At 53.0% G+C, this 16,982-nt stretch overlaps 1 protein-coding gene across 1 annotated transcript in view; it reads right to left on the reverse strand.

Moving 5' to 3' along the window:
• Nucleotides 1-708: 708 nt before the first annotated feature.
• The window catches only part of EBF4 (EBF family member 4), a gene marked incomplete at its 5' end in the record, with an annotated part of 54,459 nt that continues 38,185 nt past the window's right edge, over nucleotides 709-16,982 (reverse strand). Inside the window, 11 exons of the mRNA XM_082671460.1 lie at nucleotides 709-816; nucleotides 1,054-1,129; nucleotides 2,382-2,579; nucleotides 5,691-5,879; nucleotides 5,974-6,151; nucleotides 6,249-6,314; nucleotides 6,439-6,527; nucleotides 8,069-8,195; nucleotides 8,288-8,421; nucleotides 8,521-8,638; nucleotides 9,407-9,488. Of these exons, the coding sequence (XP_082527586.1) occupies nucleotides 1,059-1,129; nucleotides 2,382-2,579; nucleotides 5,691-5,879; nucleotides 5,974-6,151; nucleotides 6,249-6,314; nucleotides 6,439-6,527; nucleotides 8,069-8,195; nucleotides 8,288-8,421; nucleotides 8,521-8,638; nucleotides 9,407-9,488 (1,252 nt within the window). The 3' untranslated portion in view covers nucleotides 709-816; nucleotides 1,054-1,058. The remainder of the gene's footprint in view (nucleotides 817-1,053; nucleotides 1,130-2,381; nucleotides 2,580-5,690; nucleotides 5,880-5,973; nucleotides 6,152-6,248; nucleotides 6,315-6,438; nucleotides 6,528-8,068; nucleotides 8,196-8,287; nucleotides 8,422-8,520; nucleotides 8,639-9,406; nucleotides 9,489-16,982) is intronic.

A 16,982-nucleotide genomic window follows, 5' to 3' on the forward strand; every position in this document is an offset into this window, starting at 1 on the left:
CCACACCAAGGAAGCAGACAAGAGAGGCTGGGTGGCCACCTGCACCTGTGTTTATTGTTTTCTCCAACCTCAGCAGAGCAGAGTATGAGACCAGGGGCAGCTGGACTCGTTCCATGGTTCTATGGGGCCAGCCAGTCATCTGTGTGTGGGGCCAGAGTCCATGAGACATCCATTGAGGGCAAGATCCACAACCAGGGGGCCTGGCACCTCCTCTTCTGCACCCTTCATGCCCAAAGCCCGCACCGGGATTCATGATGTGGCAAGCGTGAGTGCTCAGGACTCAAAGGAAGTGGGGCAGCCACAGAATCAAGTGGCTGTCAGAAGCTCCATGGGAGCCTAGGCAGGCCTCCTGAGGCTGCTGGGCTCCACCCCTTGTCCTGGAGAGTAGTTGGGATGCCGGGATGGTTGAGATGGGTCAGACGCAAACAGGACATCCCCAGGCCACCTCTCCCTGAGCTCCTTATCATACTCCCCATCCCATGCTCCTGTCACCAGATGCCCTTGGTCTGCAAAAGGTCCATCTCTTCCAGAGGAACCGACCCAGCAAGTGAGGTCGGGCATCCAGCACCTCCACGGGATGCTCTCCTAACAAGAGCATCAGCACAGTGCTGGGGCTTCCAACCAGCCTCAAGGGAGGTGAGAGAAACCTGTGGGACTGAGGAGCCCTTGAGCACAGGGAGGAAGGCCTCTCCCTGTTCAGGCCTGTGGGTTGAAGTCTGCCTGCAGCCCTGGCCCTGCATCTGTGCTGCCATCCAGGGCATGGGCGTGAATCCTGGAGGGACCACTAGTCCGGGCTCAGTGGGGACACCTGTAGACCTGGTGGGGAGAGGAAAAGACGAAGGTCCTGTAGGAAGGCTGGCTGCAAGGGGACAGGAAGCCACTTCTCGCCTCTTGATCAGCCTGGGCCACTGGGCTGGGCTATGTGGCCCAGACAGCTGTCTAGATGGGCCCTGGAGAGGGAGACATGGACCCCAACTCCCCATCCCTGGTAAAGTCTTTCGGAGAGAGCCCATCCAAGGTCAGGAAGGAAGCAAGACTCAGCCAGAGACCTACCATAATTAGGAGTACGCCAGGCCCTGAAGCCCCCGAGCTGGAGAGTGGAACTTGTCAGAATCTTCAAAAGGCTGGTCTGCAGTAACCAAGCAGGGGAGCCATAAGCCATGTGTAGCCTGTGCCCCTCTCGACTGGAGGCAGCATGCAGGACATATGGCACTTTTTGAGGGCAGAACTATCAAGAGCCTTGAAGGTAGTCAGCCACCCCCAGTCCTAGCCTAGGCCCAGCACTGCAGACAGTTAGGTGAGGTGTGCCCCCCAGACCTCTTAGGAGGTACAGCCCCAAGCCCTTGACCCCCTAGTTTCTTCAATCGAGAGACATGACTCTGGGCTCTTCTTCCCAGCCTGTCTCCTTCAGAGGGCCTGTCTCAAGGTGAGGAAGCAGACGGCCATGTATCAGGACAGCAAAGGGAAGAGGTCAGCCTCCAGGAGTACAGATACCTAATGCAGCGGTAGCAGCATGTCTTCCTCCCACACCCCCACGAAATTCATCACTTCCATCACCCTTGCCTCTTTCTAACCCCCTTCCCATGGTTTGCTGCAGGAGAAACTGGTGGCCTTCTGTCCTTCCTATTCCCTGCATTTTAAGATCCAGACACACTTAGTTTAAGAAAAATTATCCAAAACTTGGAAACAAGGCTAAATATAACTGTGTTCCACTTTGAGTTATCCTAGAGCATCACCTAACAAGCCCACCCCAAGAATCATCTTATTCTAAGGGATGCAACTCTTTTTGACTTGCTATATACACTACTGGTCAGAACCCAGGCTTTAAGTTGGATATTGACTTGGAGGAGATTGATAAATGGCAAATAACAATCATTTCACTAATGGGCTGCAGGAGGGGTGACCTGGTCTCAATTCCCTATCTGTAAAATGGGGAAGGAGAAGCTGGGCTAAACCTTATCTAAGGTCAGTCCCCCTCCATCCAGCAAGTGACCTGGTCTCTCACAGTGGTGTATGCTATCCTCCAGTGGACATAGGGAGGTACATGTCAAAGGCATGCAGCCCACGGTGGGGTTTTTCCAGCTCTGCATGTTGGGTCTTTACTCTGGGCTCAACTGGATGAGGCCTCGAAGTGGTTTCCAGACCTTCTCCAACTGGTATTCTTGTCTCCTTGATGGTCCAGAGTGAGACCGTACCAAGCTATGAGGCCCAGGGAAGTGGGGTCCAGATGGACCTCCTTGAACCCCTGTGGAGCTCCCTCCTCTGCAACCCCCAGGGAGAACTGGTCACCTGGCTTGAAGCTCTTGTGAGATGTGGATGGAGTGGGCTGCGCAGGCCCAGCTGCTCTGCCAGGTTCCAGCGAGGCAGCACGGAGCACTCACCTGGAAGCCCCTCTCCATGGGCTCTGGGGCAGGCCTGGGGTGGGGAGCTGGGTGGGCGCAGCACGGGGGCGAAAGCACTCCTCTGTTTGACAGCGGTGATCATGTTGACAGGCGAGAAGGAGAAGACGCTGGTGGTGGGGGCAGCCGCCGGGAGGGACATAGAGGAGGCAGTGGCCAGCGGGGGGCTAGAGGGCATGACTCCAGGGCGGGGAGGGGCAGGCGCAGGAGGGAAGGCGGTGGGAGACACAACAGGGAGACAGCACCAGAGTGAGCAGCTCGGTTGCTGCCCTGGCTTGAGAAGTATGCCCTGTGTGGGCTGCTGATCTGGGTGCCAGGCTCAGCCCACACTGGGGGCTGTGAGGGTCCTGGGGAGACCAGTACAGGGTAGAGTCTGGAGGCAGGCTGGGAGCCTCTGGGGTTGCAGGCTAGCATTTGCCCTTTTGGGGGTTCTGGAGACCCTTTCTTAGCATTGGAGATGATAGGGCCAGATGAGGTTAAAAACAAACAAACAAACAAACAAAACCCAAAAAACGAAAGCAAAACCAGAACATCCAACAAAACCAGATACTGAGAGGTGCCCGCAAAGATGAGCCATGAGCAAGAAATGGAACAGGTTAGGATTCCTGCTGAAAACCACTGGGATTCTGAGACACTAAGAAACACTGACGGGCCCTGGGGCATCAAGGTTAGAGTCAAAGGTCAGGGTTCATAGCAGAGCTGGGGCAAGTGGCCAGGGACGAAGTTTGGGGGGTACACATAGGCTCTTGTTATAAGGCCCCTCTGTCCAGGATCACAGCTCACACAAGAACCCTTACTCCCCCCACAAATATGTTCCCCTTACCAATTACACTGCCCCCAACCCCCGACACTTTGTTCTCTTCCAGCTTAATGCAGGTCCTCATCACATTCAGCCCTGGTCCTGGAGGCCTCCTGTATCTCCCTCTTCCAGCAGGTCAATTTTAAAGAAAGGTACAGAGATCCAAATCCTCAGATCTTCCTGTTCCCTAACCCCCTAGCCCCCATGGCTGTGGCTTGCTCTCCTGGGAACAGCCAGGGAGCCTCCTGCACACAGCCTTCGCCTGCCCCTTTCTTGCAACCTCCTCTCCTGGGGGCTCCTGCCCAGGCCATCTCTGGATTCCCCTTTCTACAACCTCATCTGAACACAATTCCCTGCCTCTCTCTTCTAAAGACCAATAAGTCTGTGATTTGAGTGTTGTCCAGGCAGCGGGCAATGGGATGAGGGTGGGGGTTTCCTGAAAGAAACCAGCAGCATGAGAAAGATGCTTCTGGTATCAGAACACCCCCCACCCACCCCCTTTGGAACAGTGATGCCTTCAACAGCTGCCTCTGTTCCAAATGTACTCGGCCCCATGGATCACCGTCTCCTTTTAAGACAATGCTGACTGCTAGCTCATGAGGCCCATGGAGCTCCATGGAGGGCTTGAAATAAATGCCAGAAAATGTACTGTATCTCTCAAGGCCCAGAGCTCACAGCCGCATTTTGTAGCTTGGGTAGTACTGGGAGATGTGGTTCAGTCCAGGGCTGCTGGCGGCTGAAGCAGAAGACAGAGGGGAGGTCCGAGCAGACAGCCTCTGGCAGGGACAGTTCTGGAGGTCATTACAGGCACATCCTGGCAAACTCAATGAGAATGATGCCCACTGGAGCTTCACCACAAAGCGTCGTGCACAAGGGGGAGTGGATGGGGACTGGACAGGACAATCCCACCAGATGGGACTGACCCTTAGGCCAGCCCAGGGTGTCCCCAGTTGATGCTGGAGTGAGGCTTAAGCAGCTGTAGAATTCTTGATCTCCTGGCTGAATGGGAAGACCCCGGGTGGCTGACTTTTGCCCACTGGGGCAGTGTGTTCCTCCACTGCTGACTGCACTGTGTGTGCGGCGGAGAAGGGGGGCTGGTGTTCCAAACTCCACCAGCTTCGACCTGGGGGGCACCCTGAGAGAGGTGGTAAGAATATTGTCCAGAACTGAAGGGAAGTAGGAGCAGTGGAGCCTGCCCTGAGCAAAGGGGAGACGGGAGTCTTGGTGGGGACACCGGAGGGTCATGGTCTGTGTGGACACCAGCAACATGGGGCTTCTGGTCCCAAACACTGAGCCCAGGCCAGAGGTAGAGAGCCAGACTCAAACCTACAGCCAAAAAGAGCAGTACTCAGGATGTAGGCCATGGGAAGGAAGGCTAGGCAGGTGCCAGATATGTTGGTCTTCATCAATAGCAAACATATGACAGGGGACAGGGGAAGGAATGGCAGGAAAAGCCTTCTTGGCCAGCCTTCCCCATTCCTCTGGCACAACAGCGTCTCCCAGGACTCAAGGTGCAATCTCTCTTACAATTGATGGGGGAGGCTCCTTGTAGGTGAGCAGGGGTGGAGCTATCCCCCAAGCTGGGTGCTTTAAAAACATGTCTGCTGAATAGCTAAGCTATAAGAACCTGCAGACAGGCTGTTCTGGAATTTGCTGTTGGAAGGAGGGACTTGAGGGCAGTGCATGGTAAAAGCATAAACGCCCTGTCGCCCATCCACCCAGCTCTGAGCTGCCCACCCCAAGAAGCCAGACAGAAGACGGTTAATGCCCACAGCCAGTGCTGGGATGTAAATTCACACACTCTTTCTGAACTGCGTCTGGGCCCTTTATGCACAGTGGCACATTCAGGTCTGAGAACAACCCTAGGCAACAGGTGGTACCGATCTGGTTTTACAGAGAGGAAACTGAATGTCAGACAGCTCCTGATTTGGACAAACTGTGAGTCCAGGTGTCTGACTACACAGAATTCTGGCTCTGCCCAACCAGACTGCTGGGAGCCACGTCTTCCCTCCTCAGGCCCCTGCCTCTCCTGGGGGGCGTGGGGCCAGGTGGAAGCCTACTTTTCTTGGGCCCTGAGTTCCCTTGGGCTTCCGGCAGGGGGCACCAGCCCTCCTCCTGAAGTCCTGGCATAAGATCGGAAAGGTTGGCGGTCCACTAGGTTTAAGCAGGATGTCCCCGTGTTAAAGCTCGTTTCAGTAGGAGGGGAAGGCTAGAAGTGATGTGCGCTACTGCTGTCAGCAAAGAGAACTAAAAGTGCAAGAAGTGCCCCGGCTCCGGGGTTGAGGGCTGGGTCTCCAAAGGCACAGAGAGAGAGGTCGAACACAGAGAGGGCTGCCCTTGCCTCTGAGGGCAAGGCCAGGGTCGGTGCTCATGCGACAGGTGACAGGAGCTCCCCCCACCCCTCATAGGCTAGGATGGAGCTGGGCTGAGCCCCATTCTGCTCCCCGGGGCCTGGTCCCTCCCCCACTCCCCGGGAGGCAGGGGACACTCACTGGCGAAGGGCGATGTGGCCGTGGAGCCATTGAGGAAGCTGGGGGACGCGGGCACACCGAGGCCGGCCACGCCCGGCGCCCCGTAGCCGCCGAGGCCAGCTCCGAGGCCGCCGCCGTAGCCACTCTGCTGCGAGCCCGGGCTGGGCGCGAACCCGCGGGGGGACGCACTGCCGCAGCTGCGCGCGTAGCCTGCGGGAGAGCGGCCGTCAGGGGCGCGCACCGGCAGGGAAGGGGCAGTCCGAGCTGCGCCGGCGGCTGGGAGGGCGAGGGCGGCGGGACGCACCCGGCTCCGGCCCTGGCGTGGCATCCCCGACGGCAATGGCCAGCGGGCTGCTGAAGGCGTTGATGCCCACGACGGCGGGGTGCGGGTGGCTGGGGGCCAGGGGCCCGAGCGGCGCGGGCGCGCGGGGGGCGCTGTACAGAGCCTCGGCCACGTCTGCTGCGCGCTTCAGGAGGAGCTCCTGCGAAGACAAGAGCGGGCACGGCCGGGGCAGCCGCGGGCACCGGGAAGCGGGCAGCCCCGGGCCCGGCGCGGGGAGGCGGGCGGAGGCGCCATACCTGGTTGCCGCCGGGCACTCCGTACAGGGCCTCCGCCAAGTCGGCCGCCCGCTTCAGCAGCACTTCCTGGGGGCAAGGAGGAAAACAGCCGGACGGAGGGGCGGCCCCGGGGGCGGCAGAGGGGCCGGGAGCCGCCTCTTCTCCCCTCGGCCACCGGACACCCTTCTCCCCGCCCCGCTCCTCTGAGTACCTTGGGCAGCCTCTCGGGGTCTCCGGGGTGTCTGGGAATGACTTTCTGTAGCCTCTGGAATCCGTAGTCAATGGTGGGCTCATTCAGGGCTGGGGAGAGGGGCGGTGTTTGGAGGACGCCCCTCCAGGCACGGCCCCAGAGCAGGGCCAAGCCCGCCAGCAACCAGTCCGGGAGCCTTGCTGCAGACCTTCTCCAAGGCCAGCCCAAGCCTCTCGGAAAACTCCGGGCACTCGGGTCAGCGAGGCTCGGGAAGTTTCCTCAGTTCCTTTCTTGCTCATTCATTCAACAAATGTTTACTGAGCCAGGCCCTGTGCCAGCTGCTTGGCATTAACACACATGCACTATACGATCCCATTTGTGATTAGAAAAAAGGCAACTGTGTATATATTAGCTTCAGTATTCCTAGGGGCAGGACTGGAAAGTTTTGTCTGCATTTGGTCTTATCAGGAGTGAATTATTTATTATAAAAAAAGAAAAAAAAATACCCAACAGTCTTCATGTATCACAGCTCTGGTGGCCTCTCAGCGGCACCTGACCGTTAAGGGTATGCCTGTGTCCCAGGAGTGGGCTGCCCCACACCCAGGGCTCTGGGGAGGACGCTGCAGCCTCCTGACCTGGCTCCCGAAGCCCTCCTCCTCCTCCTCACCTCCTCCTGTAGCCTGGCCCCGACCTATCTGACCAGCCTCAAAGCCCTACCTACCTTCTCCACCTCCAACTCTAGATTTAGTGAATTTCCTTTAGTTTCCCCTAAAACGTAAGGCACTCCTTCACCGGTCTTCGTACTTGCCATTCCTTCTCCGGGGATGCCTTTTCCTCCTCATCTCTACCTCCTTATTCACCCCTCTGGTTCCAGCTTAGCAGTTTAGTCCACACTCGTGCCTGGAGGTTTTCTCTGACAACCACTAGCTCCTCTATTGTGTAACTCTACCCACCTCATGCTGTGTTCCCTGTGTTCCCCCCTCACTCTTATACTGGAGCTCCCCGACAGTAAGTAGGGTCACTACTGAGTGTCCAGTGCCCCTTGAAGGGCTTGGTGAATGTCTGTTAGGTGGGGTGGGGGAATGGGGAAAAGTGCCAGATGGTGGAGGTGGAGAGGATACGGGCCAGTGGTCAGATAGACCTGGGAAGGGGGATGAAGCCACATCTTCAGGAGTAGCTTACACTCCTGTCTCGTGTTAACTTCTCGCCCTGGCTTCATGCAAGGTGTGTGTGTATGTGTGTTCATGTGCATGCAACGTGAAGCCTGCGGTGGCTTGGGGGAACCAAGACAACCGGGAAGATTTGGGGAGCAGCAAGCTATTTGGGGGCATCTTTGAAATAAATCTCCCTGTGGAGATGTTCTAGACCCTGGGGAGTGCAGAAGGTGAAGGGGGTGGGGGGAGTTGCTCTGGAGAATGCCGGAGGCAGAGAGAATGTCCGGGCAGGGCATCTGAGGACGTGGAGGCCAGGGAAGGAAACAGAAGCACAGGGAAAGAAGGTCCGGAGAGGAGGTGTCCTGGGATGTGGGGTGAGTGCCAGCAGGGGCTTAGGGGGCCTGGCTATTCGCTGACTCCTACACCAGGGCTGGTGTGTGCGGCGTGGGGCTCCATCCCACAACCCTGGGCCTCCCTTCAGCCCCCTGACTCCTTACCTGTGTAGACAAAGCGGCCGGGGGCTCCCTTGCAAAATTGCTTGGACTTGTAGGACAGGGTCACCTCCACCACCCCAGGGATGTGCCGTGGGGGCGTCTGCACCCGTATGGCGTGGGGCGTGATGAGCTGCGAGGGGAGAGGGGAGGCCTGCGGGTTCTGACCCGGCGAGGGCAGGGTCCAGCCCCAGGCTGGGAGGGAGACCGGCGGGAGCGGCCCACCTCACTCCACACGAGCACGTTCCCAAACACGACCTGCAACCCGTCGAAGAAGTTGTCGCCGATGACAATGACGGTGGCGCCGCCCGTGGTCCAGCCCTCCCCAGGACTGATGGCCTTGATGCAGGGGGTGGCAGCTGGGAGGCAGGAGAGGAGCCAGGTCAGGGGCCCATGCCAAGGTGGGGACTGGGGCTGGCTGGGCCCGCGGCAGCCGGGGCTGGCCTGGGGATCCTGACCTTCGGAGGGGTCCAGGCGGCGCGCCCTGCGGCCATGCTTGGAGTTGTTGTGCACAAACATGTTGTCGGACACGGCCAGCACGTGTCCATCCACGCTCACCGTTGTGGATACCACCACCTGTGGGGAGAGCCAAGGCCAGCCTGGCTGGGGCTTCCAGTAAGGGACTGCTGGGGGGCACTGGCAACTTGAGGCCGGTGGCTGGATACTGTAGTTCAGGGTCACTGGCATGGGGAAGAGCTTCAGCCCCTCTGGAGCTGAGTTGGTGGGAGGGGGACCAACTGGGTTAGGTGACACCCTCAAATGCACAATCTCTGGCTGCCCAGGGGAACTGATCTCCAGGAGCTAGAAAAATCAAAAGCCCTGAAGGAAAATCTCTGACTCCTTGGGCAGAGTGGCTACTGTTTTTGCACCCACATGTACCACAGGCTGTATCCCTAGCGCTCCAAGGCAGGAATGGGAGTGAGTGTTTTGATGGAGGGGGAGCATTGGCCTGAGAGCCCATCAGCAGGAGCCCCCGCTCTTGGGAGGAAATTGGGGCTACCTCCTTCTCCCCCCTACCCTTCACTGGGCGGGGTGTGCAGGTTGGGGATGTGCTAAGGGCAGCTGCTCTCTGCTTCACGCTATGCAAATTAGCTGGGTTGTTAATCATGTAAAAATGTCACAATTAGCATCTCCTTAAGTGGGACTCTAATGAAGCCTCCCTTGGCAGCCAGCTTAAGTTGAGACAGAGCTGCCCCACCCCCAGCAAGCACCAGGCTCCAAAGCACTGGTCTGTGCAGGGGTCTGTCCCTGGGGCATTTCTCAGGGTGGCAGGGCCACAGCCTCCCTGGCCGCCCCATCAGGATAGGGCAGGTTTGCAGGGGAGAACTCTCTCCTCAGACCCACCTGGAAGCGGCGCATGTCTCGGGGATTCCCCGCATTCTTTAGGCAGTTCTGGTTGCATTTGAGGAAGAACTTGAGGAAGAACCTGAAACAGTGTGGTCGGTGGGCTCAAGGGTCTGGGGGTTCTAGAAACAGATCAAGATCCAACTGCTTCCTGCCACGCCCTCTCCCCGCAGGGTAACTTCCCCTCTGCCTGCTCACATGAGGCACATACCCCATATTCCCATCCTAAGCTGCATACACACAGGGTACATGTGACACATTCAGTAGACCTGTCCCAACGACAACTTCCCTATACAGAAAATCCCCCACCTTCACAGTGTACAGATCACACGGTGCTTAATTATCTCACAAAGTGTATACTCATCACATCTATACACAGTACATTCATCCTAGAGAATACATCCATTATATATACTATATATACCTAGTACTCATGAATTATTATATACACCATATGTAGCAGGTACTCCCACTTACCTGTAAACTTAACCCACACCATGTATGTTTGTCATAGTATATGCCCATCACACACAGAGGGCATCCATATCACATAGTGTATCCTTCCCCCAGAGTATACCTATCAGCCAAGATGTTTACTTACAACAGTATACCCATTATATCCACACTGTATATGCCTTATATACTACTACTCACAAGATACAACCATCACACATAATGGAGACCTACCACACTCAGGGTATACCTTCACAGAGGCGTACACAATATGTACTCCACATCAGGTTGGACTCATCACACACATGTGGTATGCTAATCACACAGACTCTATACCATCATGCACAGTGTGTGCCCATCCTACATAGTATATGCACAGAAAGAATATGAGTATATGCATTAGTGCACCATTTTTATGTTGTATATCATTACCCAGAATATAGTCATTACAAATATTGTACCGTCATTACGGTAAAATATAATGTACTGTATGTAGAGGTCCCCCCTACGACAAATCCCTCTCACACACAATAGACTCCCTGCCCCGGCACATCCCCCGCAAACAGATCTCCCTCATACACATTCTATATCCCTTATACACATAGCAAAAACCTAACCACACAGAGCGTGTAGCCATCATACACACATGGTATACCTGTCAGACACACCGTACAGATACACGGTGAATACCTCCTTTTTCACATACGGTAATTAGAAAAAAGCACAGTATATGCAGCGATGTGACTGCTTTTTAGACAAACACATGAGAACTTGATCCTCCAGTCCTTCCGGGCAGTTGATGCGGATGGTGAGGCCTTGGCCCTGCCACCCCGCCGTGAGGTAACCATGGATAATACTCTGGATTTGTACTCTTCATGAACTCAGGATACTATCAGTAATCTGCCTTCACCCCTACAGGACTCTGTGAGTACCCGGGAAGATGCCCTTTGCAAAGCTGTAGTGTACTGGGCTAAAGTCTGTGGGGGTCCTGGCACATGGCACAGCTTCCTGGGCCGCTCTATGAGCTCCTCCAGCAGCTGCCTGTTTATCAGCCCCCTGGTCTTGAACTCCAGATATGTATATCCATTTAACTCATCAGAGTTGCCTCCAAACTCCAAGAACATGAAATCAGATTTATTACAAGCTCTGAAAGCTTAGTCCCCAAAGAGGAGGTCCCCAAGTTCTGGGAGGGGTGGGCACCACTCCTGGACAGAGGTGTCCCAAGGGGGCCGTCCCTCATTGGGAGCTGGCAGCAGTCACTTTCCTGGAGATGCATCTCCCCTTGCACTCTGCCTGTGACCCCCTCAGCCCCTGTCATATTCCTCCACACAATGGGCACCCTTCTGGGAACCGTTTTTAGTTCCCTTTCCATAGAGACATTACATCGGCACGCATTTTCATCCATAGTGGACACCACCCAAAGAATATTTTCATGTAGTGTAGACCTTCCATACACCCCCGCAGAGCATTTGGAGGCGCAGACACCTCATGTGACCCCCAAAAGTGCACACTCGTGTAGACACCACACACGTGCCCTCTGTACCTAACCCCACTCCCAAACCTGCAGAACCCTGGGATGTGGCTGGAGATGAGGGCTTTCCAGGCACTGCCTCACTGTGTGGCCTGGGGTAAATCCTTTCACATCTCTGGGATCCTTCCTTATTCATGAACCAGGAGAGTAGCAATTGATGCTTGCTGAGGTCCCTTCCGGTCCTGTCTTCATTTCAGCCTCCCAAAGCCTCAGGCTGCTGTTTCCTGCAGGATCCGGGCTCCCCCTGGAGGGTCCCCCTTGTCATCCCCTCCTGTAGCCCTTGCCTGGCAGGTCTCCTACCCCCTCCCTTCCCAGTACAGGTTGCATCTGTCCTTTGGGTCCACACCAATCCTCACTCCCTGTCTGGCCAACCTCTTCTGGCCCTTCTAGGCTTTGGAGACCACCCCTCCCTGAGAACCTCAGGGCCCTGCCGGTACCTCCATCTATGCAGGCCTGTCCTGGGACATTTCAGTTTCTGAGCCTCGTTGGCATTATCTGCAGAGTGGTGTTGAGTAAAAAGCAGCCACACAAGGCCTGGGCCTTCTGTCGGGGATACTGATGGTCAGTCCCCTTTTTCTTTCTCCCTGAGCCTCTAGCTCAGAGCTGCACACAGTCAATGCCATCAGTGGTGGAAGAAGGGTGGCTGAAATCTCACCCACCACCAGATGGTAGTCGGTGAGGCTGTGACCAGCCGGCACCCACCCAGTCACAGGCCAAGCCGATGCTAACACTGCAGACAGCCTGCAGCCCTACCACCAGTCTCAGGGTTGTTAAGCAAAATCACCTACAACTTGAAAATAAGGCAAAAAGATGACAGTGAGTCCTTTCAAAGTCATTCTGGAACAGTGGTTTTCAAAGTGTGGTGTCCAGACCAGCAGCAGCAGCATCACCTGGGAACTTGCTGGAAATGCAGAATCTCAGGCCCCACTGCAGACCACTGAATCAGAAACTCCTGGGGTGAGACTCAGCCATCTGTGTTTTCATAAGCCCTCCAGGTAATTCCGATGCACCCTGAGGTTTGAGAACCACTGCTTTACAGCTGCACTATCCAATATGGCAGCCACCAGCCCCGAGTGGCACTGAGCACTTGAGATTTGGTTAGTCTGAATTGCTGTAGGTATAAAATACATACTGAATTTCAAACACTTAGGAAAAAAGGAATGTAAAAATATCTCATTAGTAATTTTTTGGTGTTGATTACATGCTGAAATAATATTTTGGATATCTTGGGTTAAATAAAATATATGATCACAATTAATTTTACCAGTTTCATTTTGTTTTTTAAAATGTGGCTACTAGAAAATTTTAAATGACAAATGTATAATGGCTTACATCATATTTATATTGGACAGTACTGTTCCAGAGTATTACGCTGACAAAGCCACCTAAGAGTTAGCTGATTCTCTAGGAGAAAAAACTTTTGACTAATATTTGCTACTAATTGGGGCCAGACTCTATAAAGTTAGGTGCTAATTTGCAGAAAACTGATAAGGTGCAAATGATTTTTGTTGGGAGAAATAAATAACTTCTGTTTGGTAGAGAAATGAGCCCTAAAGCTTACAATTTTATTGTCCTATGGACATTAACTAGCTTTGTGTCTAACTTGGCAATCTTATTCAAGTATTTTTCACATATCCTGTTTTCTCTCCCTCCCTCCCTCCTTCTCTCTCTTCTCAACTCTTTCCTCAACTGTCTATATCAGTTTCTCTTAGCCTTCTTTGAACCAGCTTTGTCATTCTGCTGGTTCCTTCATTAATAAGTTACAGAAAACCTCAACACACGCTCAGTAATAATTTGTATGAGAATCATACTTCTAACATTTTGAATATTATGCTTTAAAAAGGGTGAGTAGCACCCAAAGGGTCCTGTCTTCCAAGGTTAGTCTTGAAATTCTGCAGCACATGGCCTGGAGTTGGGGGATTTCCGTTCAGGTCTAGGAGTGCCCGGAAGTAGTGCCCAGACCTCTCACTCCTCCCAACAGTGCCTGGCTATCCTCAGCCTTGGAAAGGGGGCTCTGGGCCCTTCTTTCCCCACCACTGGGAGACAGACACACCATCCACACCCCCGGAAGCTGGAAGGCCAGGGTGGGAATAACGTGAGGACAGTCCAAGAAACCTCTCCACAGGCTGGCACCACAGGGTGACACTTTGTTCCACCTTGGGGGGTGGAGGAGAACCCAGAGCAGTCCGGGAAGGATGAGAATGGTGTCGGGAAAAGGAAGGAGGGACAGAAGATCCTTCAAGCCATGTCTGTGCAGAGGATAGATGTGGAGGCTGGGAAGTGGAGAGGGTCAGGTAACCCAGTGGGAAGGGGAGTTGTAGGAGGACACCCTACAGGGACCTAAGGCAGGAAGGGATGTGCACTTTGTTGAGGGCCTGTAAAATCCTGCTTTTCACCAGGGAAGCACCCCCCACCCCCCAAACCTGGATGAGCCCTAGTGCCAGTGTTTTTGAGCATCTCCCCTCCCACCACCTAGGGGCTGGAAGAGAGCCTGGGGAAGCCCCTTTTCCCTGGCTGTGATGGGCCACAGCCCACAGGGTTGGCTGACCTGAGGGTGAGCATTTTAGGATGCCCCCTGGGTTGGGGCAATGACCTGTGCCCAGTGCCATCTCTATTGTGGCCTTAAGGTTCTCTGGGGGCACAGACTCCTCATCTGGGCCTCATAGAAAGGTCAAGTGCTAGAAGCTGCCATTAGAATTACTAGAAGAAACCACCATAAATATAAGCATGAATTACAAATAAAATGCAAAACTATGCAAAAAAATTTTTTTAAGTGATCCAAGTCTAATCTATTGAGCACTTAGCAAGTGCCTGGAACTCTGCTGAGCCTACCACTTGCATTATCTTATTTAATCCTCTCATAATCCCGAGGTGGTGTGGTGTAGGTCTGCAATCATTCCCACTCTACTGATAAGAAAACCAAGGATCAGCAAGGCTAAGCTACAAAGTCACAGTAGATGCCAAAGTCAGGATACGAACTCGGGACTTTATGAACCACTGATACTGACAAGAGTCATGGAAAAGTCCCTGTAAGTGGGGTTTTCGAGTCCAACCCTGCCCCAGCCACGAGGCTGCCAAAGCAGGACAGTGCAGCAAGCCTTCCTTCAAAATCAGCCGTGAGAGGCAGGCTGTGCAGGGACCAGATTAACCATTTCATGGGGATTTCCACGAGGTTACAAATTCATCAGGGGTGCAAAGGAGAGACTCAGGTCCTAGTTGGGGCCTTTGGCTATTGTGACAGCTGCCCTCAGTCTGAGAAGATTTTCAGGATTAAAGATCAGGACTTTAACATGAGTCAAGAGTTGATCATTGTCGAAATTCAGTGAGGGACAGATGTGGTTCATTATTCTATTCTGCCTATATGTTCAACATTCTGTATAATAAAAAGTTCAATAAATAAAAGACCAGATGAAGAGCTCTGAACAGTGGTCATCCAGCTAATAAAGCATGTAAAAGGTGGAAGTTATGCATCACGACTCTGATGCCTATGATATAAGTGAAAGATAAGAGCAGTTCACCCACACACCTACCTTGCCACATCCTGAACTTAGTCTAGCCTTCCTAATCATTTCTATAAATGCTTTTTATTCCTCCCTGTAAACACAACTCAGGATGAAATTAAAATGGACTTTCCTTGTCAATGGAATATTCCATACCGAAGAAGCAAATGCTGGATTGAATATGACTCAAGTGCAAACATGTGACTTGCACATAACTTCTCAGGTGTGACACCATTGCACAAGGAAAGCTCCCCTCGCACAGCGCTTTACTCAAGAGACACTCAATACATAAGGAAAATGTGGAGATGATTGATGTGAGTCCACTGTTAAACTCTGGGTTCTCAGGGGGTGGAGAGCAGAGTGGGATGGAGCTGCTCTTTGGAAGGCTGTGCTCAGGTATCATGGTGGGTTGGTGCCTGCCTGGGTTCCCCTACTCGCAGCTCCTGTGAGTGTTGGCTATTAAAGGGCTCACAGCTGGGGAATTCCCTGGCTGTCCAGTGGTTAGCACTCTGCCCTTTCACTGGGGGGGCCCGGTTTCAGTCCCTGGTCGGGGGGAACCAAGATCCTGCAGGCCGTGTGGTGTGGCTAAATAAATGCATAAATAAATGGCTCACAGCTGCCCCCACTACTCGAGAATTATCCTCAGCCAGAAGCATATGCTCCTCACCAGCAGCCCACAACCAAAGAAAGACCGACATCACAAGGAGGACCAACTCTTAGTACTATTCATACTCAAACTCCCCAAAGGATCAGGCTGAAGCTAGACTCCAGCTGAGATTGTCTCCTTGCTAAGCTGTTTCTCCTGCCCGCTCCTGCTTCCCTCACTCCTTTTCTCCCTAGAGCTCTCCTCCAATAAATCACTTTCACAAGAATCCCCATCTCCAGCTCTGTTTCTAGGAATCTCATCCTAAAAAATCAGGCACAGAACTTTCACCAGCTTTTCCCTCCCTACATCACTCTGAGATACTTACTTAGAGCTAAAATTATGTTTGCGCTTCCAAAGAGAAAGCTGTTAGGAACTGAAAGAGCTGGGCTGAGCCCAAGGATGCTTGCAGCTACAGGCCTGTCAGGAGCAGGGAAATGGAAATCTAGATCACAAATGCGGTCTGATAGAACTTTTCCAAAAATGATATCCACTAGCCACAGGTGGATTTTCTTTCCATTTTATTTTATTTTAAAAAATTGTTTATTTTTTAAAATTAATTTTTATTGGAGTAGATTTACAATGTTGTGTTAGTTTCTGTTGTACAGCAAAGTGAATCAGTTATACATATACATATATCCACTCTTTTTTAGATTCCTTTCCCATTTAGGTCACCACAAGCACTGAGCAGAGTTCCCTGTGCACATGTGGCTTTTGAGCACTTGAAATGTGGCTAGTGTAACTGAGAAACTAAAATTTCATTTTTTTTTTTTTTTTGCCATGACACACGGCTTGTGGGATCTTATTTCCTTGAGCAGGGATCGAACCCAGGCCCTCCGCAGTGGAAGCAAAGAGTCCTAACCACTAGACCACCAGGGAACTCCCTCAATTTTATTTCATTTTAATTAATTTAAACTTAAATAGTCACATGTGGCTCATAGGCACCCTATCAGATAATACAGACCTAGAAAGAGGAAGAGCTGCAAGAGATACATGGGTTGGAGCAGGTGTTCAAAGCAAGTGTCCTATGAAGGCTTTGGGAGAGAAAGCAGATTGAGAGCAAAGGGCAGAGTCAAACTAGAAATTTATTTCCAAGTGCAAAGTTGGCAAAGCAGCCTGTGGTGGGGAAATGCGGAGGGGGGTCCTCCTAATTTTCACCCCAAAGGGCCTAACCTTTGGGCTCATGAGCCTCAGAGGAAATGGAACATCTGGGACAGGGTCTGTGCTCTCCACTGTTTTCATTGTCTGCTGCTCTCTGTCCCCGGCTCAAGGACAGAGGAGGATACAGATTGCTGGACCATTCACTCACTCAACAAATCCATTAAAAAAGGTGTATTAAACACCTTTTATGTCAGGCAGTAGAATCTAGAGCTGAAAAAGATCTTAAGGAAATGACAATCCAGCAAGAAAGAGAAAAACTCAAAGTACAACCAGGAAGATAGAATGGTG

The sequence above is a fragment of the Grampus griseus genome (assembly GCF_964374135.1).
Source record: "Grampus griseus genome assembly, chromosome: 14".
Taxonomy (NCBI): Eukaryota; Metazoa; Chordata; class Mammalia; order Artiodactyla; family Delphinidae; genus Grampus; species Grampus griseus.